The sequence below is a fragment of the Pinus tabuliformis genome, chromosome 8, assembly GCF_031772625.1.
Source record: "Pinus tabuliformis cultivar Carrire ecotype Pingquan chromosome 8, CPIR1, whole genome shotgun sequence".
Taxonomy (NCBI): Eukaryota; Viridiplantae; Streptophyta; class Pinopsida; order Pinales; family Pinaceae; genus Pinus; species Pinus tabuliformis.
This window is the reverse complement of record NC_142294.1, coordinates 703,621,201-703,635,027: the sequence shown is the minus strand read 5'-3', so window position 1 is coordinate 703,635,027 and position 13,827 is coordinate 703,621,201. Positions and strand designations below refer to the sequence as shown.

General features: G+C 39.8%; 1 protein-coding gene across 2 annotated transcripts in view; it reads left to right on the top strand.

Annotated features, from left to right (window-relative positions):
• LOC149237559 (uncharacterized) overlaps nt 1-13,157 on the top strand; it is a 225,235-nt gene extending 212,078 nt beyond the window's left edge. Inside the window, exons 7-11 of one of the 2 annotated variants that reach the window (XM_089372696.1) lie at nt 11,578-11,654; nt 11,810-11,911; nt 12,052-12,133; nt 12,302-12,406; nt 12,488-13,157. In XM_089372696.1, coding sequence (XP_089228822.1) covers nt 11,578-11,654; nt 11,810-11,911; nt 12,052-12,133; nt 12,302-12,406; nt 12,488-12,577 — 456 coding nt within the window. In that variant the 3' untranslated portion in view covers nt 12,578-13,157. Of the gene's footprint in view, nt 1-11,280; nt 11,423-11,577; nt 11,655-11,809; nt 11,912-12,051; nt 12,134-12,301; nt 12,407-12,487 lie in introns of those variants that run through there. The other variant, XM_089372697.1, reaches the window with a different exon arrangement.
• Nucleotides 13,158-13,827: the final 670 nt, after the last annotated feature.

Below are 13,827 nucleotides of genomic sequence, written 5' to 3'. Positions count from 1 at the left end.
GGGAGATAAGTTTACAATACAAGTTGAAAAAATAGTTTTATTATTTTATTATTTTTTAATATTTTTACTTTTTTACTCCAAAAATGGTGAATCACTCCCCATGGTTGACATCACCATCTTTAATCCTATTGGTTCTTATAAAGTTTATTTTGTTTGTACATTTTTCTTAGGAGGCCCATTTTAGACCTCAAAAGTCCCTTAATGTTAACTTACGCTTATGCTTATGAGCTATTTTATTTACACTTGTATGAATCTTGTTGAATGCATGTTGTTGTATTAACTCATCACTTTAACTTGTGGACTATTTCGCATCTTAATTTGTGATATCATTTCGCTCGTGTGTTCTTTTCAAGCTGTGTACTATTACAAGTTTCCAAGGGGCACACTTTCTTCTCCCTTTGTGTGTTGGAACCTATTCATTTTGGGTAGCATTGGATGTGCTCTAGCTCTAAAATTTTGTGGAAGGGCTAGAATACATGAGATCTCCAAGACCCAGAAATCATTTGGAGAAATTCCACCCAGATGAGGAGTTATAAAAATAATTAATATTTTTAATGGGTTCTTAAGTCTAAACTTAGGAAAATAAAAATATTAATGGGTATTAATAAAGATAAGGGTGAGAAGCTTCTAAGAGACGAGGATCAAGTCTGTTTTAATCTTAGTCGTTGATTAGAGACTTAATCTCAGCCGTTGATCCATCAACAGGAAAAGTATAAGAGAAGACTTGAGGATCATTTGGAGACACACTAGCAGATACTAAGTGTCTCAAGGAAAATCGATTCTCAAAGAGAAGGAGATCGATTTCAGAGGGAGAGTTGCAGGGTGGAGGAAGAGGAATGCATCAACAACAGTCAGTGATTTAGGAGGAGGTGATGCATAGGTATTGAGAAACAACGCAGAGGGAAGACGCAGTCCTCACGCACGCTTACGTAGAGGGATGCAGAACCATGCAGAGTGACACAGAGCTGGGAGAAGGGTCTCCAGGGTTTCAGAAACTCTCTAGGAAAGGGATGAACCTTGTTTCAGGTGTTTTCTCTCAGTAGTGTCTCAGTTTCTCTGTAAAATCATTCCTTGTAAAAGCGATTGTTGATGAAGATTAATAAAACCCTCATCTGCTGCACCGGTTTTCTTACATTGGGTTTTTCCGGGGATAATTGTCCAAAATAACTGTGTTGATGTGATTGGTTCTTGTGCTTGTTATTTTTTCTATGAAATCATGTGATAACTGTAGTAGAGTTTATTTTAATGTTTGCTGAATAGATTTCGTAAATAACTTATTATGATAAATAAGTAGGTGAAATAAATCAGTTATTGCAGTAGAATTTCGGGTTAGAAATTATCACATGGTATCAGAGTAGAGATCCGACAATAGGAGACAAGAATCAACTATGGGTCAGGAGCATGATGCAGAGGCATCAACTTAGAGGGACTCACACAGATTTCCAGAAAAAGAAGAAAGCACGAGGAACATGGATCACAATTATTCTATGTTAGCTGCTAGATTGGAAGAAGAAGTCGCTTGCCTAACAAGTTCTGCCTCCTTGGAGGTTTGGTATATAGATAGTGGAGCTTCCTGGCATATGACAGGAATTCGAGAATGTTTTTCAAATTATCAGGAAGAAATGATGAATTTTCAGATCACCATGGGAAACAAGGCAAAGTGTACCACTGTAGGAAGACGTACTGTAGTCTTTCAAACCGAAGCAGGAGAGTGGCTTCGAGCAACCAATGTGCTACATGTGTCAGGATTGGGGATGAACTTACTCTCCGTCTCTCAACTTCAAAACAAGGGTTATGATGTTTTCTTCATTAAGGAGAAAGTATATGTCAAACACCCGAGTTGGAAAAAGAAGACTCGGATTGGAATCAGAAGTAACAGGTTGTATAGATTACAACTAGAATCTCCAATGGCACTGATAGGCAACAATGGAGATAAAGATTTGAATGAACTATGGTACAGGAGGATGGGACACTTACACCATGGGGCTCTGAGAATTCTCGAGAAAACAATATCGAGAGTTCCATAATTAAGTACCGAACGAGATGACGTATGCAGAGGGTGCGTCCTAGGCAAGTATGCCAAAACAACGTTTTCCAGAAGTAACAATAGGGCTTAGAGTGTTCTGGGATTGATACACTCAGACACCTGTGGACCTATGTCCACAAAAGCTCTTAGTGGTGCCGAATACTTCGTCACTTTCATCGATGACCATTCCAGGAAGACTTAGATCTACTTTCTGAAAACCAAGGATGAGGTTTTTGGTCGATTCAAAGAGTTCAAGTCTCTAGTATAGAATCTGATAGGAAAGAAGATAAAAGTGTTGCGCTCAGACAATGGTGGAGAGTACGTTGACAACGAATTCACCGATTTTTGCGCTAGGGAAGGCATCAGAAGCGAGTGGATAACTCCTTACAATCCGGAGTAGAATTGAGTAACAGAAAGGAAAAAACAAGATTATTGTGGAAGCAGCGAGGGCGATGCTTTATGATCAAGATATGCCCAAATTCCTACGGGTAGAAGCATGCAGCACGATAATTTATGTCCAGAACAGGACTCCTCACATGGCATTGGGCAAGACCACTCCGGAGAGTGTCTTCATCGGGAAGACCCCTGAAGTCAGTCATTTATACCCGAAGAAAAGAGAAAGAAATTAGATCAAACTACTGAGAAAGGATATCTTGTGGGATATAGTGAGAATGCTAAGGCATATCGAGTCTATCTTCTAAGGAGTAGGAAGGTAGTAGTTCAACGGGATGTAAAGTTCATGGAGCACAGAGATTTCAAGAAATCCCAAGAACTGCCTTCCGAGGAGCAGTCAAAAGACGATTCGTTGGTCCAACCACTTCGACCAATATAAACTAGTACCAACAATTCTCCTAAAGGCAAAGCTTCAGAACAGGAGGAATCTCAGGAAGAGGAAGAGCTGATAGATGTACCCACTACCAGTGGAAGAACGAGCAGAGAACTCCGACAAATTCTATGGGATGCAGAGGACTTCATTTGTTTACCCAGGAATGATAAAAGGGAGCGAAGATAGCTAGATAGATACTAGGCTTTAGTAGCTCAGGTTGGGGAACCATCTAGTTTTCAGGAGGCCATTCAACATCAAGTATGGGTAGATGCTATGGTGGAGGAATACAGTTCTATAATGGTCAATGATGTCTAGGAAGTGGTACCTAGGCCTCAGGACAGGTCAGTGGTAGGTTAGAGATGGATCTGCATGCTGAGAAATCTAGGGCTTTGATATGTTAATGATTTCTCGATCTAGGTAACTATTTGTGAAGTCCTTTTTAACTTTTTATTTATACAAACAATTTCTTCCTTATGTGTGTGTTCATTAACTTCAACACAAGATATAACAAAGAACAATAACACAAGATATAGGCAGCAGCCAGGGCAAAACCTCTCCAAGACCTTGAGAGGAAAACCCACGGAAAATCTTCTTATAGAATCTTCACTTGACGAAATTTCCAAGGCCTAGATGAACACTCCTTGACTGATGTGTCTCCAAGATCAAGGCAAGCACCTTTGACTACTGCTGTCGTCTTATTGCTACTGTCTTCTAACTGCTGTACAGTGAACTGGATCAACTTTTAGATGACCTAGGAGCAGCTTCTACCTTCCTTGTACCTTTCCTCAAATTGTACTTGTTTCAAAGGTGATCACAAATGAAGTTTTTACCCAACAACTTGATCTTCCTCTTGCAATTTCAGTGAGCCCTGTAAGTCTGCAATTTCACTGTGAATGACTTCACTAGATGTCAAGGAGTGGCTCTCCTAGCCCTCCTATATCTTCGCTTGCCTTAAGGATTAGTCTTGTGTATCAAGATCCTTACCCTTGACCTTAGAACGAACCTTTTGGAGACCTTGTGGATGACTGTCCTAGCAGCCCTAAATCAGAGAAGAACAGGTCTGCAATTCAAGTTCACATGTGGGAGAGGTTTAGGGCTCTTCTAGCCCTCCTAAACCTTCACTCTTCTAGTAGGATACTTCCACTTATTTCTGCCCTTCAAACTGTCCCAAAAACGAACCCTTTCCTTGCCAAAATGAGCACACAAGATGATGCCCTAGTCTCAATCTGTTGCCGCACATGTGGACAGACTTCTTGCTATTTCAGATGGCAGAACAAACTCCTTTTTCTCGCTGACCTGCGGCTCCTTGTCTTGACCTTTTCCTCGCACCTTTATCTCTGATTTTGACCGAGTTCTTGAGTATGAGAGAGTGACCGAATTGATGTCCTTGAATGAGGTGAGAGGGGTCCTTTTATAGTCTTCTTGTGATGCCTCATTAGGCCGACTTGATGACTGTCCCTAAGCTGACTTGAAATCTGCCTTGAAGCCGTCTTCTATCAATGCATGTGTAAGCCTTCTTTGTGCCAAATTAATGGCTCTTTTGCCTTGCTTTTGGAGGAGGAATTTTACATGGTTATTGCCCTTGATCTTGGAGACACAACTTCTCATTTTGACATATTATTTACAAGTGTAACAATTACAATAATGACACAATCCTATCACCTAGCATAGAGCTCACAATGGGAGCTACTAAAACAATTTTGAGCATGAAACCCATGACTCAAATTTTACAAAATAATTTGCTAGATACAAATTTACATCATGTGTCATTATAAATACCGAACCTAGTTACACTTTGTTCAACACTACAAAGTCAATATGCTGCAGACGACAGTGTGGAGAAATAAAAAGCCAAGTTTGTGGCTAAGGGGTATGCTCAGAAGGAAGGGATAGACTACGAAGAAACCTTTGCCCCAGTAGCCAGGGATACTTCTATTGGAACCACGATATCCCTTGCAGCACAAATGGGGTGGGAGATTCACCAGATGGATGTCAAGACGACATTCTTGAATGGGGTGATAGAAAAAGTATACATTGAACAACCAGAGGGTTTTGAGACACGTGAGAAGAAATCTCATGTATACAGATTAAAGAAAGCCTTGCATGGACTTAAACAGGCACCTAGAGCATGGCATAGTCGAATTGATGGCTACTTGCAGAAGATGGGGTTCGTCGAAAGTGACACAGATCCTAATCTCTACGAGAATGAGCCTCTAATACCAGTGTTATATGTGGATGATATTTTCTTGACAGGATCATCCAGGCTCGTCAAAGACTACAAGAAGAACCTAGCCACAAAATTCGACATGAAGGATTTGGGACAGATGCATTATTTCCTGGGTTGGAAGTTTGGCAGCAGAAGGGTGAGATCTTCCTTGGACAAGGGATATATGCTATAGAGATCTTGAAGAGATTCAAGATGCAGGACTGTAGACCTATGGCTACTCCAATGATCACCAACTGGAAGAAGATTGATGCATCAGAAGATAAAGATGTTGATCCCACCTTGTATAGGCAGCTTATAGGGTCCCTGATGTATCTGGTCAATACCAGGCCAGACATTTATTACACTGTCAACACCCTCTATCAGTTCATGGTGGAAGCCAAGAGGGCGCATTGGGTAGCAACCAAACATGTTCTCAGGTATATACAGGGAACAATCGAGCATGGACTGTTGTACACCCACGACAATGACATCAGGCTGAGTGGGTTCACTGATGCAGATTGGGTTGGAAGTTCAGTAGATCGGAAAAGTACAACTAGGTATTGTTTCAACATTGGATCAAGAATGACCTCCTGGTGTAGTAGAAAACATAATTTCGTGGCTCTGAGCTTAGCTGAAGCAGAATATATGGAAACTAGCACAACTTCGTGCGAAGCCATATGGAGAAGGATGGAAGCGACGAAGATTTTGTGTGATAATCAAAGTTGCATCAAGTTCTCTGAGAATCCAGTATTTCATGATGTGTCAAAACACATTGATATCAGGGGTCACTTTGTCAGAGACTGTGTCCAACGAGGGGCAGTATAGTTGAGGTACACTCCTACAGGAGAACAAGTGACAGACATTCTCACCAAGGCTCTAGGAAGAACAAAGTTTGTTTATTTCAGGGAGAAGATGGGGATGGTGAAGAATCCATTTCAGTAGCAGAAATGGATAAGTATTGGGAGTTGCAGTGTAGCAGTGAGCAATGGCAGTGTTATGGGTAGCATGATGCAACATATTCAAAGGGAGCTGCAGTAAAGATGTAGCGGTGACAATTGTAGTGTCATGGGCAACAATACAGGTTGCAGCCACACAGTAGATGAGGGGCAGAGCACTGATGTCATGGATTAGTGTGGTGCTTCTATTGGGAAACACTGCTAGAACACATTCCTCGCTAGGAGGGAGTGTTGATTTTGGGTAGCATCGGATGTGCTCTAGATCCAAAATTTTGTGGAAGGGCTAGAGTACATGAGATCTCCAAGACCTAGAATCCTTTGGAGAAATTCCACCTAGATGAGGAGTTATTAAAATAATTAATATTTTTAATGGGTTTCTAAGTCTAAATTTGGGAAAATAAAAATATTAATGGGTATTAATAAAGATAAGGGTGAGACGCTTCTAAGAGATGAGGATCAAGTCTGTTTTAACCTTAGTCGTTGATTAGAGACTTAATCTCGGCCATTGATCCATCAACAAGAAAAGTATAAGAGAAGACTTGAGGATCATTTGGAGACACAAAAGTGGATACTTAGTGTCCCAAGGAAATTGATTCTCAAAGAGAAGGAGATCGATTTCAGAGGGGGAGTTTCAAGGTGGAGGAAGAGGAGGGCATCAACAACAGTGAGTGACTAGGGAGGAGGTGACGAAGAGGTATTGAGAAACATCGCAAAGGGAAGACGCAGTCCAGGAGACACAATCCTCACGTAGGCTGATGCAGAGGGACGCAGAACCACGCAGAGTGACGCAGAGCTGGGAGAAGGGTCTCCAGGGCATCAAAAAGTTTCCAATAAAGGGATGAACCTTGTTTCAGGTGTTTTCTCTCAATAGTGTCTCAGTTTCTTTGTAAAATCATTCATTGTAAAAGCGATTTTTGCTGAAGATTAATAAAACCCTCATTTGCTGCACCAGTTTTCCTGCATTGGGTTTTTCCGGGGATAATTGTCCAAACCAACTGTGTTGATGTGATTGGTTCTTGTGCTTGTTATTTTCTCTATGAAATTATGTGATAATTGCAGTAGAGTTTATTTTAATGTTTGCTGAAGGGATTTCGTAAATAACTTATTGTGAGAAATAAGTGAGTGAAATAAATCAGTTACTGCAGTAGAATTTCGAGTTAGAAATTTTCACACAACCTTCATGCATCTCCCTTGATTCTCCGCAGACTCACACATTTTCTCTCACCCAAAGTTATCATACTTCTCTCTGCGCGTTTCCGTAGTCAAGGCATAACATTACCACCCACTGCTGGGGTTCCTACTCCAAATGGTGTGAGGTCTAGTTGAGACTTCATATCGGGGAGATCCCCTGGATGTTGGTGGGTCCAACAATCAACACCTCATAAAGTATGATGCTATTCCATCTTCCCTTGACATCTTCAACTTGTAGAGTTCTTGCCTTAATGAGATGGCTTCTCCAGCAGTGCTTACATAATACAACTCTACCAGTTTGTCATAGATTTCTTTTGAAGTTTCGAGTTTGGATGCATATGGGATGAGGGGATCCTTGATGGATTCTATGAGAATCCTTTGAGCCCTAACTTCCCCTTTCATGTACTTTGCAAGAGCTTGAGCATCTTCATTACTTGGTTTAGTGATAGATCCTTTGACATGTTCCATAGCCTCATTTTCAATGAGATTTAGATCTGTGATTTTCTTCCATGCAAGATAGTTTGAAGCCCCAACCAATTTGTTGCTTTCCTTGCAAAAGACATTTTGATAGCTTCGAAGGTGGACATAAATATACTTACTTGATAGGATGCTCCTTCTTCTTGTTGCTTCCTTGATGTTGATGATGATATAGAGGATAGAAAACTTCTCCTTGATAAAGGTAGTTTTCTTCAAGAATGATCCTTGATCCCACAGAGAGTGAGATCTCTTTGGATCCTTTGATGGTGATGTCTTTGTTGATGAAGATCAATGATGACTTCTTGGTGATGTCTTCAATGGTAAGGACCTTGCTTCAATGAGAGAGATATTGCCTTAGAGTCTTGATGACAACGTCTTTTGAACTAGCTTCCTTTGGATGAATAGTCTTCAAAACACTTGATTTGTAGATCTCTTGAGTAGATGTAGGGTTTTGGCCTTCTTTTCTTGATGATGATTCCAATACTTCTTTGTAGACTCCTTCAATCTAGGGTTATAATGCTTCCTTTGTAGATCTTGGCTTTAAGATGATCTTTGCTTTGATGTTTTTCTCGAGATTTGATCCTTGAGTATCCCTTGATAAGATGCCCTTCCTTGACTTTGTCACCTTAGCTCTGAAACCATGTTGAGAAATCTAGGGCATCGAGATTAGGTGATTTCTCTTAGTTAGATAACTGCTTGTGAATGATTTTTACTTCTTCATTAGGATCTTCTTTTGCTTATGTTATTATAATGTTATTCTTCATCAAAAAATTACCAAGCATAAACCATAAAGAGACAAGAGACACGAAATATAGGCTATCAGCCAGGGCCAAAAATTCTCACTCTTGAGAGGAAAACCCTAACAAATTCTTCTTCTTATAGAGATTCCAATTGATCAATACCAAGACCAAGACCCTTGACCTATTTGCCACTCCAAGACCAAGACACAAGTTCCCTTGATGATAGTCAACCCTCTGCTCCTTCCTTTGTCTCGGCTCCTCTTCCACTTCAAGCCCCTTTTGCTTTAGACCTTCGGCCTCCTTGAATTAGGTTTGCAATCCTAATTCAGAAACCCTAACTTGTACATAAGACCTTTTCTTATGCCTTGATTTCCTTCGCTTGGGATGGAGTCTCCTTCTAGCTTGACTCGACCTCCCTTATGACTTGAACTTATCCTAATCTGGTTACCTTGGATCTCGACCTTACTGCAACAGATGTTCTCCTTTTTCTTCGCACGTGTGACAACAAAACTACACTAGAACAGACCTAAAATTGGAGCCAAGAACTTGACTCTACTTCCTTCTCTCGTCGTTTATTAGGCTTCCTTCTAGGTGATTTTCGCACTTTCAGATTTCAGCACTGCTTGACCGAAAATCTTTCTAAACTAAGGCTAAGCTGCCTATTTATAGTGGTTTCCCCCTCAAATTAGTCGACTTGAAGAGGGTGAGCCGACATGTCTGTTGGAGGAGTTTATTAATTCCATCTTGAAGCTGACATGCTAGGAGATGCTTGTGCTTGTCTTGGAGGGTCTTTTGACTCTTTTAATGACTTATACAAATGTATAACTTGCCCAAGAAGGGTCCTTCATACATGACATAGACTTTTGTGACTAGATGAAAAATCCTAAAGGCTCACAATGGGAGCCATCACTAAAAATAAAATTCCTTGCTCATGAAACCCATGAGACAAACATTACAATAATAATTTTATTTTTCTTCTTTACATCAATTACATAAAATCACAACACATGTCATTATGAAGATCGAACCTAGTTATACTTTTCAACAAAAACCGACAAGATCTAACTTTGCAAGCCACTAGCAAGAATCCATATGCCACAACCCATCATGAATTCATTATTCATATAAAGGAAACTAAACCAATAACACAACAATACCCTGAAGCCTCTCCCCTCCTAAAATACCAAAAACCAACTATCACAAAACCAACAAGATCTAGCTTCACAAGCCACTAACAAGGACCCATAAGCCACAACCTATCATGGATTCACTACTCATAAAAGGGAGATACTAACCAACAACATAACAATACCCTAACTCTCTGCCTCCTAAAGGAAAGTAGTGGGGTAATAGAGGTTTTTGTGATTCTTCCCCCCCCCTCTCAGAGGTTTCATGACTGTTCAACTTCCTCCTGGAGGTTTTGGGCCTCTTTGCATTCTCCGTTTAGTCGTACATGGAATCTAAGGCTTATTTACATGGCTTAAATCACATGTGAGGGCTAAAAGTGTTCCCTAAGTTCTAAACACGTTTCACCATGTCATGTCAATCCTTTCACCAGAGTAACATGTGTAGTTCCTGGATCAGAAGCGGTTATGTATCATCCTTAGACCTCAAGACGGTAAAGTGTGGCTACACTGGTAAGTGATGAGGCTAGTGACCACCCAATCAATAAGGATACCTTGTAGCTGTGAACCATGACAATCGAGCCTCAAGGTACATCTAGTGCTGCAAGGTCTCAATACCAAGGCTGGTGGCTTCCAACCATGTATCCATCTAAAGCAATGCAACATATAATCCACAATATTTCTTTATTTATGCATCAATAAACATAATCAACATGCCTACCAAGTGTCGTAAAGGAGCTCTGTTACAATGTTGCTGTCTGTTCCATGGTTGTTGGTGCTAAGGTCTCCACACAGGGCACTGAGGTGCCAGGAGCTATGTAGGCAAGGGCAGACTTGGTAGAGGAGTGAGCATGGTGGTCTCTTTGGGGAACAGGTTGTCATGACCAAAAGTAGGTGATTCTAAAGCACAGACGCCTGGAGGGTCAGTTAGGGAAGGGTGCTTGGGTGTGGTGAGGCTCTAAGGTGAAGGTTGGGGTGTTGGTTGCGTCATGTGGGTAAGGGTGGGAGAGAAGCGTAGACTCTAGCATACAATTATTCAGCATATAATTTGTTGTAATTCAAAAAGTTGAAATAAATTGTTCATTATCACGCAAACAGAAATTTAGATTGTGATGAGAATGACAAACTATGTTTATACACGTTATTTGATCCTTCTAAATTAATTGCCTAATCCAGATGTAGTTCCTTTAGAACCCCAGGAGTAAGATGGATGTGGTAAAAGTCTCATAATGTAGCTTATCCTACTGCATGATCTCTAATGGATTCTAGACTGAAAATTCAGAGGAAAACATAAAATACTACACAAAATAAGACGTTTAAAGCAGGTCTGGTACCCAAACCTTAAAAGGACCCTAAAACATGCTCTTGGAAGTGCTAGTATATCACAGATTATTTGTATCGGTCTATAACATTGTAATTTTTAAACTTATAATTTCTAAATGATCATGCATCTTTTGTTTGCCTTGTTTTTATTTATTTATTTTTAAATGTAACTTTTTTTGAGATGTTAATTATATTATTTAATGGAACAAATAAGCACATCATAGGACAGAGAGTTACATGCCATGAACAACAGGGGTACCAGAAAATCCCACCTTAAAAATGCTAAAAGGGCAAGCATATGCATCTGTGTACCAAGATTCTAAGTAAAGATAAAATAATTTTATTAATGTCCAATAAATGACCACAAAAGTAGGTCAATGGGACTAAGAGGTATATACATTGTGACTACAGTGTGGGAGTGCAAAAGGGGATTCAACATCAGGAGGAAAGACTCTTGAGTCTAACTTTCACAAGCAAAGCCAATTCCTGCTTGAAACTCATCAAATCCCTAAGCTAAATGGGGAGCAAGTGTGTGGAGTGAGACATAATTTTCGTGAGTCCCCAAAGCCGATAATTTTTGAGACTTTCTTGGACCTGCAATTGATTCGTACCAACACCTACTCCCATATGCATGGTTTTTGTAGCTTTTTCATTTGTTAATAATTACTGCATCTGTCGATTAACTAAACCTCTACTTTGTCATTTCAGCGATCATTCCCAGCGGCTGTGGAGCTTGATGGTGCAGTGTATTCATTGGGTGGTTTTAATGGTTCTCAGTACTCGAGGTTTGTATTTAAATTTTTTTTAAAATCCAGCAAACCACTTATGATTAAAAATGCTACTACGCTTTTTTAACAAATTCTCAGTTTAGAGATACTTTACAAATAACATGTGAGAGTTACCTTGTATGAATGCTGACCTTGTTGGAGTTTCCATCCAGGACCGTTGAGAGGCTAGATCCACGCCAGGGTTCTTGGACAAGTATTGCATCAATGATCAGTCCTCGGGCAGGCCTGTCTGCTGCATCGTTCAATGGGAAGATGTATGATGTTATAGTTCTAGATTCCTGCCAAGAATTTTGGCTGTTTTTACTTTTACAAAAACTATTACAATCAGCATTAGTTGTTATACTGAAATTCAGGAATTTTTTCTTTAAAATTCATTGTGAGTGGTTTCTTGCAGTTATGCTCTTGGAGGTTTCGATGGGCAAAGTTTCTTAAATACTGTAGAGGTTTTCGATCAAAGAGCTAATAAGTGGGAAGAGGTCAAAACTGTTTTACGCTTCTTACCGACTTTCATCAATTAGCGTTTCGAACTTCTTAAATGTGTTCCATAAGGATATAGAGACTGAATGAAGTTGCGGGGAATACTTGCCTATCTAGTGCCAGTATATTGGATATCTAATAATGCTCGTCCCCTAAATGTTATGCAGGCAGTTCCAATGAGCTTACAACGAGCTCATGGAGCGGCAGTGGTTGTAGACAATGTTCTCTATCTTATTGGTGGATTGTCTGACAAAAACAAACCCATTGATTTCGTAAGTCTTGTTATCTCCTAAAATTTTATTTTGAGTGAGTCAGGTGATAAAAGTTCTGACTTCGAACTCATACTGCTGCAGATAGAATGCTACCGAGAAGGTATTGGATGGCATGCACTTGGACCTGCCCCAACAGGAGAACGTTGCTATATGTCAGCTGTTGTTCTTTAGCCCATGATCGTTATGATTGGTGAATGGAAAAAACTTCTACAGCTGGATTGATCCATTGCTGGATACAATCCCCATGAAGGTGTTGGTTGTGCTTGCCATTGGATAGCACCTGGGAATTGTAAAGCTTGTGTATACGAGGTAGACATGAAACAGGTTGGAAATACCGGCAATGCAAATCGCCTTCTGGAAAATCATCCCCTGGGAATAGAAATGAATCTATCATTATGTTCCAAATTTCAGAAATCTTCTGCAAATTTGTTTATGATGCCTCTGCTGGCCATAAAATACAGGGATGCATTCATGTCCCATGTAGTTGTTACATTAAATCTCAAGGAAATACACTACATGGTTCTTAGATCACAATTTGTGGTAATACATTCCTCTTTGGACATGAATATTTGCATTGAACCAAAACCCCTTTAAAAGCAAGCTGAACTGTCTACCTTGTTTCGGACAACTTGCCCATGAATGTATGTGTATTGCTGCTTGTTGCCTAAACAAAATGTATATTCTAACATGGCAAAATCTCAGAATGCCAAACGGCAGTAAATATTTTCAATATATGAATTCAATTTTGGTATACATTTGAGTTTCTCGTTTAATTACCTAACCTAACTCCTTTTTTAACAAAGAAACTTGATACTTTGATTTTTTAGTCATTAACTATCAAGGACACTAGTCCTTGCATTATTTTTCACTGCAAAATTTATTTCGTATTTGAGTGCTGGATTGGATTTGGCAGTCAAAGCCAGGTAACGAAGCAATCTACACAATTGTTTTTCAGTGAAGTCATCATTCAATCTGTTGTGAGGAAAATCTAACTTCCGTTTTTAATCTTTATCAGTGATCTATTATGGAGGAGGTCCAATGTCCATGTGACTGTAAAATGCTAGAGCTTTGTTGAATGATCCTTTGCACCAGCATGAATAAACAAATTTTCTCATGTCTGACTGAAAACAAAGCGTAGCCGCCCTTTCAGCAAGGAAATATATCACCCACCATTACTTTATGTTGATGATCTAATACAATTCTTTTCATTCATGTTTTCTGATCGACTATAAAATGAATGAATGATATTTTAATGTCCACGAGACTAAAACTAGTCTATGGGACTACCAACCTCCCTGCTTTTTTGTCTTTTGCAATTCCATCATTTTCTTACTCAAACTGATGATGAGCTGACCCAACTTTCTAACAGTCCCCTCATTGAAAAGACAATGCCAAGGAATTGATGCTAACATACTTCCATA